The sequence below is a fragment of the Dermacentor variabilis genome, chromosome 5, assembly GCF_050947875.1.
Source record: "Dermacentor variabilis isolate Ectoservices chromosome 5, ASM5094787v1, whole genome shotgun sequence".
Lineage (NCBI taxonomy): Eukaryota > Metazoa > Arthropoda > Arachnida > Ixodida > Ixodidae > Dermacentor > Dermacentor variabilis.
Genome location: NC_134572.1, coordinates 174382105 through 174399691, shown reverse-complemented (window position 1 = coordinate 174399691; position 17587 = coordinate 174382105). Strand labels below are relative to the sequence as shown.

Here is a 17587-nt window from a genome sequence, read left to right as displayed (position 1 = left end):
AAAGTTTGAAAACGCTATTGGTTTCTCGTCCTTTGCTTCGCGTGCCAGACTACACAAAGGAATTCATAGTTCAATGCGACGCAAGCGACAGAGGTATGGGCGTGGTACTCAGTCAGGTCGGCGACGATAACGAGGAGCATCCTATCCTCTATGCCAGCCGTAAACTAAATTTAAGACAGGAAGCCCACAGCGCTTCAGAAAAAGAATGCACTTGTTTATTTTGGGCCGCGCAGAAGTTATCGTGTTACTTGTACGGAGCGAAGTTCATCTTCCAGACCGACCACTGTCCTCTGACGTAGCTCAATCAAATGTCGCACAAAAATGGCCGCTTGCTCCGATGGGGTCTCACTCTCCAAGAGTACAACTTCTCCGTTAGATAAAAGAAGGGAAAGTTGTATAGCAATGCGGATGGTTTGAGCAGGCTAATTTGAATACTGCGTGTAAGGGTCCCGCCTAAATTTTAGGGTTACTATTGGTAATTTTGTTAAGCCAAGAAGATCTCCTCTCATTTAACAGGACTCCGTCCATGATTGCTGAATTCGTCAGCACAAAATTGCTTCAAGAATTGACATAGCGAAATGCAGCATTTTTGTTTCTGCACTTATGTTTTCTTTGAAGCCCAGCGGGTCTAAAGTGAGATCCAAGGTACGTCATCTCGGCGCAGAACCGTGTTGTGGGGTTCGTTTTGCAGTTGCCTTTTCTTGTTGGATGTTTTGGGGTGGTGACATCATTACACAAGTGGTCGCTGCGAGCCAAGGCATCACCCCCTGGCCACCAGCCGTTCTCTTCCTGCCCAGCGGTTGTCAGCGCTGGACACTCGAGATTTTCCGGGCCATGGAGGCGCTGTTAAGAACGGCCCGCTGACATGCAAGTTTTGCCCGCCAGTTGCGACAGCGGCGTCAACTTTTGCTGGAACGCCACCGCAAACCTCTAGCCACGGCGTCACTAAGTCGACTGTATGGGGAGAACAATACGCGCGCCCTCGACTCTCTGTCCCTGAGCCAAGATGAGTTCGACGAAACAGGCTTTGTACCTGAACCCACCACCGCCGATCTGGTCTGCTGTGAACAAGGGAGTCCCCGAGGGAGCGTAGTTCGAGGCCCATCCCACGCGCCGTTCAAGACGCAAGGCAATGGGCAACAGGTGGCCGCGCTGCGAGGGTCAGTTCGGGGAATAAAAGGCGCCTTTCCTGACGTAGCCCCGAGTTCTACGAAGTCAGTCTGACGTCAGTTGAGGACTGTTAACTTGTGGAAGTGTGTGTGTGTAATCCCTCGCACAGAGGGGCGACTTGTTTACGATGACTGGTCTAACATTTCGCTCACCTTGGGATCGAGGGAGGACCGAGTGCTTATAAACCGCTGTTTATTTATTTATTTATTTCAGATACTGTCAATCCCAGCGGGATTTTTACAGGTTGGGCATATATTAAACACTCACAAATAGCGATAAAAACATGTTTACATGATTTCAACAATATTTGCAATCGACATGGAGCAGATATACACATATGGTAGGAAATAAAACAAGGGTACATTTCATTTGGCAAAAGGAGGTGACATTACATAGGCAAATACAATGCTCATACAGATTTCTTTTTATACAATGACATGAGGGGTGCTATTTCCAGCTAACATAATCTAATTATTGCACAACTGCTCTTCTACAAGGGTTATAAATTTCGGCAACGATGTGTTAGTCGTTATGAAGGGGTCCAAACTATTCCATTCTCTTATTGCAAGAGGAAAGAATGAATATCTAAAACAGTCAGTGCGAAATGCATATTCTTTAAGTGTGAATGAATGCTTATGGCGGGAAGGTCTGGTGTCAGCTAGGGATATATACAACGAAGTATTTATTCGTAATGCATTGTGTATTAATTGGAACAATAATTTTAGTCTTGCTAGCTTGACGCGGTTTCGCAGAGTAGGAATACCGGCTTGTTTTAGCAGTTGGGTAGGTGAATCGCTATTCTTGTATTTGTTAAAGATGAATCTAATTGCCTTTCGCTGCACTCCTTCTAGTTTGTTAATAAGCTGTTGTGTATAAGGAAACCAAATTGTGTTACCATATTCGAGAACTGGGCGAATAAATGCGTTGTATGATACCAGTTTAATTTCCGGTGGCGCAGCTCGAAGTCTTCTTCTGAGGAAGAACAGCTGTTTTAAAGCAGATGGTATGATACTGCTATTATGAGATTCCCATCTTAGGTCATGTGAAATGATCAAGCCAAGATATTTAGGCTCATAAACTCGGGTGAGTGGTATATTATTGATAGTGTATTCGAAGTCCGACCTATGCTTTTTGCGGGTTATAGATAAAAAGGCAGTTTTCTTAATGTTCAGCTCCATCTGCCACTTTTTACACTACTTCACTACATCGTGAAGGGCACTGTTTAAATCAACGTGGTCATTCATAGAGTTAATTTCATTACAAAGAATGCAGTCGTCGGCAAAAAGCTTTATTTTAACGCGGATGTTAGAGGGCAAATCATTAATAAAAATAAGAAATAAAGTGGGAGCAAGGACGCACCCTTGAGGCACCCCCATGTAACTGGTACAATGGAAGAAATTTCATTGTTAACAACATACTGAAACCGGTTGGTTAGGTAATCTTCAATCCAATTGACAATAGAACCATCGCCTAAAGTTTTCAGTTTGCTCATTAGTTTTCGATGGGTTACTATCAAACGCCTTCGAAAAATCTAATGCTATTAAGTCAACTTGTTTTTGATTATCAATGCTTTGGGATAAGTCATGCGTTATTTCAAGTAATTTGGTTATTGTTGAAAGTCCCCACCGGAAACCATGCTGGATAGGCGATAATATTTCTGCTTGCCCTAGATAGCTCGTGATATGCTTTCATATGATAGCAATTTCCCTACTGTGGACGTTAGCGATATTGGTCTGTAATTACCAACATCACTTTTGCTTCCTGCGTTATAAACGGGGATTACTTTCGCTATTTTCCATTCCTTTGCAAAGCTACATGTTGATAAGGATTTGTTAAATATTAGATGCAGATATCTCGCGTTGACTTCGGCATATCTTTGAAGAAAAATGTTGGGAATATTGTCCGGGCCATTTCCATTTTTTGTGTCTATTGATAGTAATAAGTTGAGGACTCCTGACTCAGTTATCGTTGGCATGCCTAGCGGTCTCTGGTTGTAGTGATTCACCTCCGGAATGCGATCATCGTCAGCAGCGAAGACAGACTGGAAGTGTGTATTTAATGAATTTGCAAAACTTAAATTTTGTTCCTCAGAATTGAGAGTGTTGCTTTGTTTTTTGGGGCTAAGATACTTCCAAAACTTTTCATGGGAATGTTTTAAAAAGTTAGGAAGCGTAACTGAAAAGAAATGTGCTTTCGCTGTACTAATCTTTGCTTTCATTTCACTGACAGCACACGTGAGTTTACGTTTATGTTGAGGACCTTTTTTTTGTTTTGAGCAATTTTCTTAGTCACTTCACTTTGCACTTCGCATGAATGACATCACGTGTTATCCATGGGTTATTTCTATTTGTTCGTTTGGTTCTTATTGGAATATAGTTGTTGATGCAGTGGGATACAATGGCTTTAAATCTTTCCCATTTTGCGTGTATATCAGTGTCTGAAGAATTAGCGAGTTCTTCAAATGACTGATACTCCAAAATTAAGTAATTAACTATGCTTGAGTCGTCAGCTTTTGTACAGTCTGGATAACTAGTTTGGGAAATAGAAAGATTTGTTGCGGCCTGAATGGGAGTAGTGCATAATGTTAATTTGTGATCTGATATTCCATCTAGCACTGCTAAGTTAGTTTTATTGATCGAAAAGTGGTTGCTCAGAAAGATGAGGTCAAGAATGTTGGATGCATTGCCTTGAACACGTGTGGGCTCGTTGACAACTTGTGACAAGTCAAAACTAAGCATAATGGTTGGCCAGTCATGGTTGGCCTCATGGTTGGCTCATGGTTGCTCCTGGTTGGCCAGTCGATATCAGGAAGGTTGAAATCCCCGAGAAGGATCAGCCGGTATTTTTGTACATGAAGTTCCATATACTGATATAACGATGTCACTGCGCGTTCATCAGTCGAAGGGCTACGGTATATACAACCGACACTGATAGTCGTTGCACAAAAACTAAGTTTGCAAAAAAGTGCTTCAGCATTTTCGACTTCTGGTAAGGCAGTGAAAGGAATTTTTTTATTTATTAGTAAAGCAACTCCTCCCCCTCGCGTTAATCTGTCTTTGCGCACAATCACATAGTCGGGTGGGGCTATTTCTTTGTCCTGTATGTCATCTGTAAGCCACGTTTCTCTAATCGCCATAAAGTCGGGCTCTAGGCTGATAAGAAGAGATTCTAGTGCGTCAAGCTTATTCAGGATACTACGTGCATTTACATTTGCAAAGGTTATTTGTTTCGTTTTTGCGGCGGTCGGGGGCGTAGGTGTGGTCAAATTCCTTCCTGTTTTTTTTTGCCTTTACTCGCATTTGTTTGTACCTCTACAGGTACCCGGCAGTTCTCTTCCTCCCACTAAAACAATTCTCCGTTGATTCGGACTTTATCGTAAACGAGCGCCACCTTTGCACCGGAATCTTTCATTGATTTTACACTAACTCACATTTTTTTTCCTTATGTCGTGTACTCGGACAGAGAAATCTTCGCTGATCGCGTATTCAGTATGTTTAAGTTTCCGACAGTTTTTTAGCACAAGAGTCTTTTCACGGAAGTCAAGATGTTTAAATATTACAGGCCTGGTTTTCTCGCGTGAAGGTTTTCCTAACCTATGAATGCGTTCAATGGCGACAGGTTGAATTTGAAGAATGTTCTTGGCAATGCTTTCATTAAAAGATTGTTCAATGGATTCGTTGTCTTCTTCATCTTCTGAAATTCCGTAAACTAAAGGATTACACCGTCTCGAGCGATTTTCCAAATCATCCAGTTTTAGTTCAAGCGAGGAAACAACCATCTGCAGGTTGGTGACCTGGTTTATGCAGTCAAACATTTTTTTGTCAAGGGCAGCCATGTTTTCCAGTTTCGTTTCAATTGATGTTAGTCGATCCTCTTTAATGCTTTTTACGTCTCCGGCAATCGCCTGGAGCTGTCTGGAGATCTGTTCAAGATCTGGGCCGGGGTTTGTTTCGACGTCTCCAGCCAGTAGCAGTAATTCAGCGGCGTGCATTGCCAAATCACACAGTATAGGACACAGCAGCCTTCGGCACGGCAGCATAACAAGGAACTGATCATTTGAGCGAATACATTTGCCGTAACGCCTTACCTGCACAAGACAGACGAAAATATTAAGAATCCGCATCGTGCTGTTGCTGCCGTGCCCAGTGAAGTACGTACTGGTCCAGTCCCGCTTTAAGTAGCACCGAAGCGCCACCTGGTCCAAGCTGGGAGTCCCGTCAATGTGTGGCGTCCCTGTCGACTTCCGGTGGAAGACGAAGGTTTCGATGACCGCTGTCGTCGCAGGGTGGAAGGAGCCGGAGTGGTTGCCCAGCCGCACTATCATGCCCTGCGTCATGGGGCCAGAGCCATCCCGTGTCGTCGGTATCACCAGGGAAGTAGAAATCAGCTGCACAAGATAAACGAAAGGATTAAGAATCCGCATCGTGCTGTTGCTGCCGTGCCCAGTGAAGTGCGTGCTGGTCCAGTCCCGCTTTAAGTAGCACCGAAGCGCCACCTGGTCCAAGCTGGGAGTCCCGTCAATGTGTGGCGTCCCTGTCGACTTCCGGTGGAAGACGAAGGTTTCGATGACCACTGCCGTCGCAGGGCAGAAGGAGCCGGAGTGGTTGCCCAGCCGCACTATCATGCCCTGCGTCATGGGGCCAGAGCCGTCCCGTGTCGTCGGTATCACCAGGGAAGTAGAAATCAGCTGCACAAGATAGACGAAAGGATTAAGAATCCGCATCGTGCTGTTGCTGCCGTGCCAAGTGAGTTGTTGTGTAACGTCGGTTGAGGACCGTGAACCTGTGGAAGTGTGTGTAATCCCTCGCACAGAGGGGCGACTTGTTTACGATGACTGGTCTAACATCTCGCTCACCTTTGGGTCGAGGGAGGACCGAGTGCTTATAAACCGCTGTTGTGCGGCCGCTCAGTGCACTTTCTCTCGCAGTCATGCTAGACTGATGAACTGCAACGTCCTTATGTAGATGCTGTAAGTAAATCCGTATTCCTCGTTCTCGATGAGAAGCAGTCCTTCCCTTCAGCAACGTCCTCAGCATGGATAAGTTGGACGACGGCATGGGCCAGCTGCCTTCTAATTCATGCCTGACTCCAATCTTGACAACTGATCCTAACAGCCCCCAATCCTAACAACTGGATGTTAGCGCTGGGATTGTCCTACAACTCTAACACTTCCCTCCGGGACCCCACAGGTCGTCTTGTTCGCTGGACTCTGCGGCTGCAGGAATTTTCATTTGTTGTCAAATATAAGTCTGGACGTCTGCACAAGGACGCTGACTGCCTCTCGCGTCACCCCGTGGATCCTCCCGATCCTGTTGCGCAGGATCCGATGACCTGCGTGATGCCTTTGACTGACATGACTGACATGCGTGCCGAACAACAACGATACGCATCCTTACAGTCCATCATCGCCGGAGTACAATCTAGCCGAACCGACGGCACGTGCCGCGTGTTCGTGCTGCATGACGGCATCCTCTACCGCCGCAATATCAACCCTGAAGGCCCTGGGTTGCTCTTTGTCCTTCCTGGTCATCTGCGATCTGTCGCTCTCGAACAACTTCACGATGCACCGACGGCACGACACCTTGATGTTTTGCGTACATACGACCGCGTACGACGGCGGTTCTTCCGGCCGGGCCTCTACGGCTCTGTGCGTCGTTGTGTCGCTACTTGCGAATTGTGTTAGCGCCGTAGGAAACCTCCCCTGCCACCTCTCGGACGACTCTATCCAGTTGAAGTTTGTTACGTTTCGCCTACGACGCGCGGTATAGCCGGCGCGGATGCAGCGGACGCCGGGGCTTCGTTCAAAGCGGCGGACATTTTGGCTTGTTCGGCGCCGCTGCTACGCCTCCCCGCCAAGCGCGTCCAGGCATGTTTCAATGCCACGTGTCTTCAAGTGTGCGTGTGTGTGTGTGTGCATGTTGGTGCGCGCGCTTGTCAAAGCGCGGCAGCCGGGGAGAGGAGCTCCCCAAGTGTGAAGCGAGGAGGTCTGACCGGCGCCGGCCCGGCGGATGCGTCACTACACTCGTCCCAACATGTCTCTCAGCCTGTCCTTGCCGCGCATCACGTGCGCCTCTGACGAGGCGTTCCTTCTTCCCCTCGACTCCGAGAGTATAAGAGCAGCTGCTCCCGGACGCCGAGAGAGGCTCCGATTTCTTCTGTTGAGTAACGTGCTCTCCCGTCTCTCCACTTCGGTCGACCTGACCGGCCGCTCTTTTTCGATGCTAGAATAAACAAGTTGTTCTGTTAGCAGTCGACTCATGCTTTGCTCGGACCTTCGGCTGCTTCCAGTTGTGCCCCAGGCCGCCAGGCCAACGCTACCCTTGGGGCTTGCAACCCATTTGCAACAACGGGTGTCAGCGCTGAGATTCCAACAACTGTCTGCCAGCGGTGAGATCGCGACAACGGAGGCCAGCAGCGAAGATATGCAGTTGACTGTATGCTGAGCAGCACAACGACCATCCGGGAGCAGTGGAACGAGCCCTGTGTGATGACTGGTTGCCTGCAGCGGAACGACTGCGCTGAATTCTTGGCTGCGAGGTTTGGTGAGTGCGGGACTTTCTTCTTCTGAGTTTTGCCAGGCTTTTGTTAGTGTCAGAAACAGAGCTGGTAATTGTGGTTGTCGTTGCTGCCGGGTTAGTTTGCGGCAAGACAATAGTAGGCAGTAGAGAAAGCAGCATTCAGAGTAGCCATGGATTGGAAGTCGTTGCGCAAACCGAAATTGCTGGAGCTTGCAAGAGAGTTGGGTCTGGATGTCTCAGGCAAACTCAGAAAACCAGAACTGCTAAGGGCTATTCTTGAGTTAGAGGCTGAGGATGACGAGCTGTCGGAATGCCTTGAGACCATTGAGGAGAGGGAGACGGCAAAAAGACAGGAGCGCGAACTTAAAGAACAGAAAGAGAAACAGGAGCGCGAACTTAAAGAACAGAAAGAGAAACAGGAGCGCGAACTTAAAGAACAGAAAGAAAAACAGGAGCGCGAACTTGAAGAACAGAAAGAGCGAGAGCAACAAGAGAAAGAAAAAGAGCGCGACCGTCAACACGCTTTGGAAATGAAGCGTCTCGAGATTGAAATGGAACGCGCTCGTAATGGAAGTCAGGCACACGGTGCAGCAGAACGAGTATTGTTCAAAATTACTGACTTGATGCGGCCGTTTAAGCTTGGAGAGGACATTGGTTTGTTCCTGGTTAACTTTGAGCGAACGTGCGAGAAGCAGGGGTTCTCTCGGGAAACGTGGCCACAGCGCTTGCTCACTTTGTTACCCGGCGAGGCGGCCGACGTAGTCGCTCGCTTGAAGAGAGAGGAGGCAGAGGATTTCGACAAAGTGAAATCGAGTCTGCTAAAAAAGTACAGGCTGTCAGCGGAGGCGTTCCGTCGGAAGTTTCGGGAAAATGAGAAAGGCAAAAGTGAGTCATATACAGAGTTTGCCTACAGGCTTATGTCAAACATGCAGGAGTGGCTCAAAGAAGAGAAAGCGTTTGGTGACCACGAGAAAGTTCTGCAGTGTTTCGGGTTGGAACAGTTTTATAGTCGGTTACCTGAGAACGTGCGGTACTGGGTCTTGGATAGGCCAGACGTTTGTACGGTGGCTAAAGCCGCCGAGCTAGCCGAGGAGTTTGTGACGCGTCGGGCTCGCGGAGCTAAGGACGGTCAAAAGGGTGAATTTGGCTCCAAGTTTGACAGGCCGAAGTTCACACCCATGAGAGCAAGGGGGGACACACGTAGTGCGGATGCGAGTGAAAGTCCGACCGAACGTAAGGAGACGGCGGCAGCCGAAGCCGAACGCAGAAAACGGTTCGAGATGAGGCAAGCGCGCGTGTGTTATACGTGTCAGAAGCCGGGACACTTTTCGGCGCAGTGTCCGGAAACAAAAACAAAAGTCGTGTTTTTGTCATTATGCAGCACTGACGAGAACATGAAGCTTCTCGAGCCTTACATGCGAGACCTCCTCGTGAACGGGAAAGAGTGCCGAGTGCTTCGCGATTCCGCAGCTACGATGGATGTAGTTCACCCCTCTTACGTAGAACCCGATATGTTCACGGGCGAGTGCGCATGGATCAAGCAAGCCGTGGAAGCTCATAGCGTGTGTCTTCCTGTAGCAAAAGTGCTTATTGAAGGACCTTTCGGAGCACTTGAGACGGAGGCCGCAGTGTCATCTATGCTGCCCCCCCAGTACCCGTACCTATTTTCGAACAGGTCCGATCACCTCCTGCGCGAGAAGGGGCTTTTGTTTGGTGAGGCTAGCGCTCAGGCCTTAACCAGATCGAAGGTTCGGGAGCTCGCTGCAAAGGCGGTAGTTGCGGGGCCGACGTTGTCGAACAATGAGAAAGGGTCAGAGGCGCAGCAAGCTGATATTCAGAGCACGCCCGAACTGAATAAAATTGAGCCTGTAGCGTTGAAGGCGCCAGATACTGGAGAGGAAATGCCCGACACGGGAAAGTTAGAAGAGCTATCTGCAGATTTGCTCATCGCGCCTAGGTCAGACGGACTTAATAGGTTGCTAAAAGTCAGCCGGTCGGCTTTGATAGCCCATCAAAAAAAGGATGGCAGCCTAGAAAACATACGCTGCATTGTCAAGGAAGGTATCGCCAAGAAAAATGCTCGCTTTGTGGAAAGAGGTGGGGTCCTGTACCGGAAGTATCTAGACCGCAGGGGAGTGGAGTTCGATCAGCTGATCGTGCCTCAGTGCTACCGTCAGGATCTGTTGCGCTTGTCGCATGGGGGTTCGTGGTCCGGACACCTAGGAGTTAAGAAAACTAAGGACCGTCTCTTGCAAGAGTACTGTTGGCCAGGGTGTTTTCGGGACGCAGACCATTTCGTGAGGACATGTGACACCTGTCAGCGGGTGGGCAAACCAGGGGACAAATCGAGGGCGCCGTTGAGATTGGTACCTATCATTACGGAGCCTTTTAGACGGCTCGTTATTGATACAGTGGGACCTCTGCCGGTAACAGCCACGGGGTACAGACACATTTTGACTGTGATCTGCCCAGCGACGAAGTTCCCTGAAGCAGTGCCGCTTAAAGAACTCAGCTCAGTTGAGATAGTCAATGCACTACTGTCCATATTTGCGCGAGTTGGTTTTCCTGCGGAAATCCAATCAGATCAGGGCACGGTGTTTACTAGCGCTTTGACGACAGCCTTTCTTGAAAGGTGTGGGGTAAAGCTGTTACACAGCTCAGTGTACCACCCACAGTCGAATTTCGTTGAGAATCTCCACTCCGTCATGAAGCGCGTGTTGAGAGCATTGTGGTTTGAACAACCAACTGACTGGGAGCTGTGTCTGCCTGGAGTGATGTTTGCATTAAAGACCGCGCCGCATGCGGCTACGGGGTTTTCGCCGGTTGAGCTAGTGTACGGTCGCTCATTGCGATCTCCGCTCCGCATGCTTCGAGACGGATCACTGCCCTCTCCAATGGCTGCAGACCATCTCTTTCACAAATGGCCGCCTCCTGCGCTGGAGCCTCGCTTTGCAACAATATTCCTTTGAGGTGCGTTACAAAAAGGGGAGTCTCAACGGTAACGCCGATGGCTTAAGTCGAAGCCCCTAACGTAGGAATCAGCCTCAAGGTAGTTTGTTACTGATGTTTTTCTTCCTGAGGCAGGATTTTTAACATATTGCTTTTGTTTAGTGTTTCAAAGTGATGACGTGCTTTCTAGTGCAATTTTCCAATTTGTGGACGCGTTCTGAGTGCTGCTAGACTACTGTCAGGAACTAGGCAGTGGAATAAAAGGGGAAAAAGCCTGGCAGGACTTGGTGAGGGTTGTGCCGTGCTTGCTGACTGAGCGGTTGAGTTTCGGCGTAGTTCTAACGCTAGCTGGGAACGAGAAACAAAAATGGCAACTCTCCCGAAGTCACTTTGCAGTGTCCTGTGTGAACCTGAACGTGAGAACGAGGCCTTCTCGGTGCGCTGCGCTCAAGAAACGCCGAGGGACGACCGACTTCGGTTGCGAGCATCGTCGAGCGACATCCCTCCGGACAGCGGATGCAGTCCCCTGACCATCGGGATCTCCTTCCCCCGGCGGGGCGGTCTGTTACGTTTCGCCTACGACGCGCGGTATAGCCGGCGCGGATGCAGCGAACGCCGGGGCTTCGTTCAAAGCGGCGGACATTTTGGCCCGTTCGGCGCCGCTGCTACGCCTCCCCGCCAAGCGCGTCCAGGCATGTTTCAATGCCACGTGTCTTCAAGTGTGCGTGTGTGTGTGTGTGCATGTTGGTGCCCACGCTTGTCAAAGCGCGGCAGCCGGGGAGAGGAGCTCCCCAAGTGTGAAGCGAGGAGGTCTGACCGGCGCCGGCCCGGCGGATGCGTCACTACACTCGTCCCAACATGTCTCTCAGCCTGTCCGTGCCGCGCATCACGTGCGCCTCTGACGAGGCGTTCCTTCTTCCCCTCGACTCCGAGAGTATAAGAGCAGCTGCTCCCGGACGCCGAGAGAGGCTCCGATTTCTTCTGTTGAGTAACGTGCTCTCCCGTCTCTCCACTTTGGTCGACCTGACCGGCCGCTCTTTTGCGATGCTAGAATAAACAAGTTGTTCTGTTAGCAGTCGACTCATGCTTTGCTCGGACCTTCGGATGCTTCCAGTTGTGCCCCAGGCCGCCAGGCCAAGGCTACCCTTGGGGCTTGCAACCCATTTGCAACAACGGGTGTCAGCGCTGAGATTCCAACAAGTTCCATCTGAACCGTTCTTTCGCGTAGGCCTTGACCTGCTTGGCCCTCTTCCGACAACGACTAGAGGGGGTAAGTGGGTCGCCGTCGCTACTGATTACAAGACACGCTACGCGGTAACAAAGGCGTTGCCGTCTGGCTGCGCAAGTGACGTCTCCGATTTTCTCCTTCACGGAGTCATTCTCCAGCATGGTGCACCTCAACAGTTACCTACAGACCGCGGCCGCTCGTTCTTGTCTCGAGTTTTGGACAACCTCCTTCGCTCTTGTTCCACTGAGCACAAGCTGCCCACCGCCTACCACCCACCAACGAACGGTCTTACGGAACGTCTCAACCGAACACTCACAGAGATGCTGTCGATGTACGTTTCCATCGATCGCCGCGACTGGGACGCCACACTGGCCTACATGGCATTCGCCTATAACTCGTCCCGACATACTACCGCAGGATATTCATCCTTTGATCTTTTGTATGGTCGCGACCTCACTTTGCCCTTTGACACCATCATACCTTCTGTGCTCCGCGTTGCTATTGAGTACGCTCGTGAAGCCATCGATTGCGCTCACATGGCGCGTCAAGTCGCCCCATCTCGCTTATTAGCCTCGCAGCATATGCAAAAAGAGCGTTGCGACCGGTGCCATCGCGATGTTCACTTCACCCCAGGTGCTTGGATTCTGCTTTGGTCACCATGTCGCCGGGTCGGCCTCTCCCAGAAGCTTCTCTCTCGCTACACAGGGCCTTATGAAGTCCTACGTGAAGTTAACGACGTCAGTTACGAGATCGCGCCGTTACAGTTTCGCACTTCCTCAAATCCGCCACCTGTGGACGTCGTGCATTATTCGCGGCTGAAGCCATACTTCACTCGCAGTTCTTCGCCTACCATTCTTCGCAGTTCTTTGCCCAGAAGTGCTGTTACGGAAGGATGAAAGAAGAGAGAGGAAGAAGAAGATCGCGAGACGCTGGCTCTGAGCACGAGGTCGCGGGATGGAATCCCGGCCACGGCGGCAGCATTTCGATGGGGGCGAAATGCGAAAACACCCGCGTGCTTAGATTTAGGTGCACGTTAAAGAACACCAGGTGGTCGAAATTTCCGGAGTCCTCCACTACGGCGTGCCTCATAATCAGAAAGTGGTTTTGGCACGTAAAACCCCATAATTAGAGAAGCTGGCTGCTGCCTGTTGTTACTAGTCAGCCATTTTTTTTTCAATCCATCGACTGTGCTTGTATATACAATTGTAAATATCGTCTTATACTCCCAACATCCCCGTAACAATACGAATTTACCTCGCAATCAAGCATGTGAGTCTAATTCATGTGAACAGAATTGTAACAACGATAAAATAGTCCCATTCAATAGGCACAGCCAATGCAATGCTGTATCAAAATTTGAGTGCGAATGAGTCTGGTATAGCTAAAAGAAGTAGCAGTTTCACCCGAAAGGCGAAGCATCAATTACAACAGCAAATTAGCGCAAAGCTGTGCGAACTAAGAGTGATAGTTTAACGGCCGTATAAACTTAAATGCATTCTCTTATTAAGTTAACAAAGATGGCGCCCCGCGCGAACAATTAAACCTAAGCACCACTCACTCTATGACCACGCACGCTCGTTGTCAAAAAGCTGTAGTGAGAAAGCGCCGCTGCAACAACAAGCGAATTGACTTTCGTGCTGCCTGTCGCTTCAACGCGAGCCATGCGGCGAGAACACAACTCAAACTAATCGGCTGGAATACAGCGCACACAAAGCTATAAGCACCTGGCGTACACTGTCCCCATCGCAGCTCGATTTCAAAATAGAGCACGCGAGGGCGTGACGCATGCAGCCGCCGTCGGAGTAGAAGTGCCCTCCTCCCTCCGGTGCCTCGCGCTCGACGGAGGGCGGCGCTCCCTCTCCTGTCTCCTCCCTTGCGCCCGTGATATCGAGCCACCATCGTCGGCTTCCCCTCGCACGCTTTCACTCGCACATATAGCATACGGCACGAGGCGACAGTGTTACCGCACTTGGTCTTCATACGGCACATCACGGCATTGCCGGAAATGGCGGCAGAAATGTGCCTAGAGTGTTCGTATAATTGATGTTTGCTTTAATGTGCTTCTATTTACAGTTCTACGCTGCACAGCTTGCAATCCGAAGCATTCGGAGAATATTGAAAAAGTATACACATTTGCGAAAATGCTAGGCAACACTCGACAAAAGGACGATATTCGTTTCCTTTCAGAAAACTTCGATTATTCACACACCCATACCACATAGCATTGCTGTGACTGCAACCAAATGGAAGGTCATTTCCCTGAGCCCCCGTTTCTCCTTCATGGAACATTTCAGATGAATGCTTCATAACTGGGGAAATTCCGCCTTTGCAGAATTGTAAAACGAGCAGAGGGACCTGTCTTGCTGTACGAAATAAGATGGCCGGCAACATTTGTCTATGCCTAAGTAAATAAGTAGGTAAATCTATTTAAATTACTAAAGCAAGACGAATATAGCATGTCCAAAAGGGCTCAAACGCGATGGTACTTCTATTATGTGAACATGAAAATGAAGCATGACGCCCACTGTGGTATAGTCGATAAGAAGTTTCTGGAAAACCGGTTTGTCATCTGAATAAGGAACTAAGAACGCGCTTGCCCATGATGAGCTGCCTTCACAGATCACTTGTAAGAAAGCTTAGATGTAAGGTCCTGTGTAAAATGGCTGGTCAAAGCGCACAGTTTAGTCAGCAATAATTTCCTAAATATATCGATTTTGAAGAATATAATTCTTGAGATTTTGGCACACCATGCATGTCCTGCGCTAGGCCGCACAGCAATTAAAAATAATGAAATTCGCCGCAGCATACAGTCCACCGGAATAATTAAAACGCCAAACTGCGGTATGAACTACACACAGCTCTTTTGAAATTTTTTGCTCGAATGAGTAAAAATCATGACCTCATATGTAGCACTTATGATATGTCACCAACGTTTTCCTTTTCTTTTTTTTTCAGATGAAAGGACTGGAAACTAGCGTATTGCCCAAAATAACAGAAAATCTGTTGAAGTCTGTGCGCCTTTCTGACAAGGCACGCGCGTTTCCTCATGAACTTTCTGGTGGAATGAAGCGAAAGCTGAGCATCGCTGTGGCGCTTCTTACCAGCCCTGAGGTACACAGCTTGGCCTTCATTATTTAATGCTGCATGCTATATCGAAAATGAAATATAAATGGATGAAATATCAAAGTAGTCTGAATCCGTAACCTTCGGTTTTCAATACATTCGTAATATACTCAAGTTTAAATAAAGAAGAACGAATTACAGAACATCACCCCATACGGGCCTAAGCTAAATGGGAAAAGCCATACTACATGACCCACGATACATGCAGAACAATGTTTTGCCTACTTCAAGTAGAAAATTTTTGATTTTCATAAAAATAGGGCTGATAAATTTCGTGAAAACTTCAGAAATCGTGCTACCATGTTGATCATTATTTATATACAACTGGCCTTCATAGGAAGCTCCATTAGAGTCTCTTTATCAGTAAGACGGCGTTTTAGCAGAACGGATTTAACTGGTAATAAAACTACAGTGGCGTAAACTGAGAAACAATATGGGCAGTATTCATTAAAGATTTTTGTCAACGAATAGACGAACGCTTCTAGACAGCTATTCGCTTTATTAAACGTATTATGCACTTGAGGACGTACATTTCTTGCAATGAGAGTATCTAAGCAGCGTTTCTGGTTCCACATTGTGATACTGTAGTGAACAGGCGCCGAATTCGCAAAGCTTTTCGTTCGTAAGTGGTGTTTTACATTGGCTGATGGCTTTCCTCTCTGTGTGTTGGCTCTTAGGGCGCGAACACCGGCGTCGAAGGTCGAAGCTTGTTACTCTTGGCTTACACTGACAAGTTTTCTTTTCTCATTTCCTTCAACGCGGACATTTTACCCTATAGCGCATAATGCTATGATCTTTGTCTCATGACAGATCTTGTGGCTGTCGTGAAGAGATTCGCGTCTCTGTAGTTTGTTCACTGTATGCTAACGATATCAAATTGCTCATACAAGACAAGCTCTTGTTTAAGACGGCTGCGGATGACTACTGATGGGTCTAACTACGTGGATGGAAAGAAACCACTTGAAGCTTTCGCACGGAAGGAAACGCCACCGTGATCCACGACTTTGAGGCTAGTACTAGAGAAGAGAGAGCGACAGGAAATATTTGTTAAAATACAGGGGAACCGCAAGGTCCGTCGACCGGCCCTGAGCGTGGATGGAGTCCTCCGTGCAAGACCCCATGAGCCGCTGCTGTCCGGCGCACTCTCAGGATCACATCGAGTTGACACTAGACAGCCATGTTTCCCACTGCTGTGTGGTTGGATATTCGATTATAAGGTTGGCACTCATAAGCTGGCACGCTCAAGTGGCATGGTAGGGAGTCACCGGAGAATTGCAATCTGGACATTGCTACGGGTATTGTGTGGGATACATGGCGTGATACAGTGTGCGGTGCAGAAAGGTGTTTTGTAGCTGCATCCACGAAACTGCTTGGGTGCGCAGTAGGGAGTCGTGCGGTGGATATTTCCGGCGCTGTATTCTGTAGCGTTGAAGTATGGCGTGAAATTGTTTTGGGATTAGTTCCAAACTCTGCTCGCCACGTTTGTCTCGTTCTGAGGCTCAGTGAGTGTGTACTCGAGTAGAGGCGTGGCCCTTCAGGTTCCCAGCGAGAGAATCATTGTTTGTGATGTGAATCACTTTGTTTGTGATGCTCCAGCGCGAGAGCGTCTATGGTCTCTGTTGTGTTCGGCATGCATGTTCCCAGGTACCGGTGCGACGTAGACACGCTCGCGAATGTTGGAAGGTATGCATTCCTTCCGCGCCGTCACGTTCAGTGGCATCGGTTGGCCAAGGTGCCGCGGGACAGCTCTTCTCGGCTCCGTGAGCGCTATCCGTTCAGTCTAGCTCACCAGGTGCGTCTCTATCAGTTCTCTTATCGTGTTGTGCACGCCGAGAAGAACAAGACAGACGTCGGGTGGTAGTGCATGCTCTGTCGGGACGCTGGAAGTCAGGATGGAGGCCTACCGAATAGCATTTGGCCGCACCGCCCCCCCAGACTAGCGCCATATGTTGGGCCCTGGCAGATTTCCGTAACGGACCACGGTCGCGCAGGATGTCGTTGCGCACGTTCGTCAGGAGGTACCGACTCCTACAAAGACCTGCGACAAGCTTTCGTGGCGCGAGATGCACCTTCCGCGTGCGACAATAAGCTCTTCAGCTTGCTCCTTCTCTGCCTGGCGCGGGACCTTGGGCGCCGCCTCGAAATCCATGCCGCCATTTGGATAAAGGCACCGTTGGCCCGTAGAACTCACCAATGCGGCGGTGCCGACATCAGCTAGAGGAGCAGCTAAGGCTCTCGGCGGCACAGTATGAAGACTTCCACACGATAACCTGTAAGCATGATTGCGCACCCGGTGAGCTGCGTTTTAGCTCCTGCAAGGCGGATGTCGAGATCCGGGAGTCAGCGGCCACGGCGGCGGTGATATCGAGGCACCGTTTTCATAATCGAAGCAGGTCGACATCGTACCCTGGCTGCATTACTCCAAGTAGCCACTGTTCTCGAGATTACTTGCCTTCTCTATACCTGGTGTCACTTTCACTTTGACTTTATTTCTTTAAAGACACCTTTAAAGCACAGCATTTAAAAGGTAGACACACCTTCCGCCTCCTGCAGAGTTTACTTTTGAGAACAAAGTTGCAGAGAGAGACCAGCTGCGCAT

The 17587-nt window shown here is 49.0% G+C and overlaps 1 protein-coding gene across 1 annotated transcript in view; it reads left to right on the top strand.

Moving 5' to 3' along the window:
• Positions 1-17587, top strand: part of LOC142583346 (phospholipid-transporting ATPase ABCA3-like) — a 133777-nt gene that overhangs the window by 80597 nt on the left and 35593 nt on the right. Inside the window, exon 6 of the mRNA XM_075693766.1 lies at positions 14821-14976. Coding sequence (XP_075549881.1) covers positions 14821-14976 — 156 coding nt within the window. The remainder of the gene's footprint in view (positions 1-14820; positions 14977-17587) is intronic.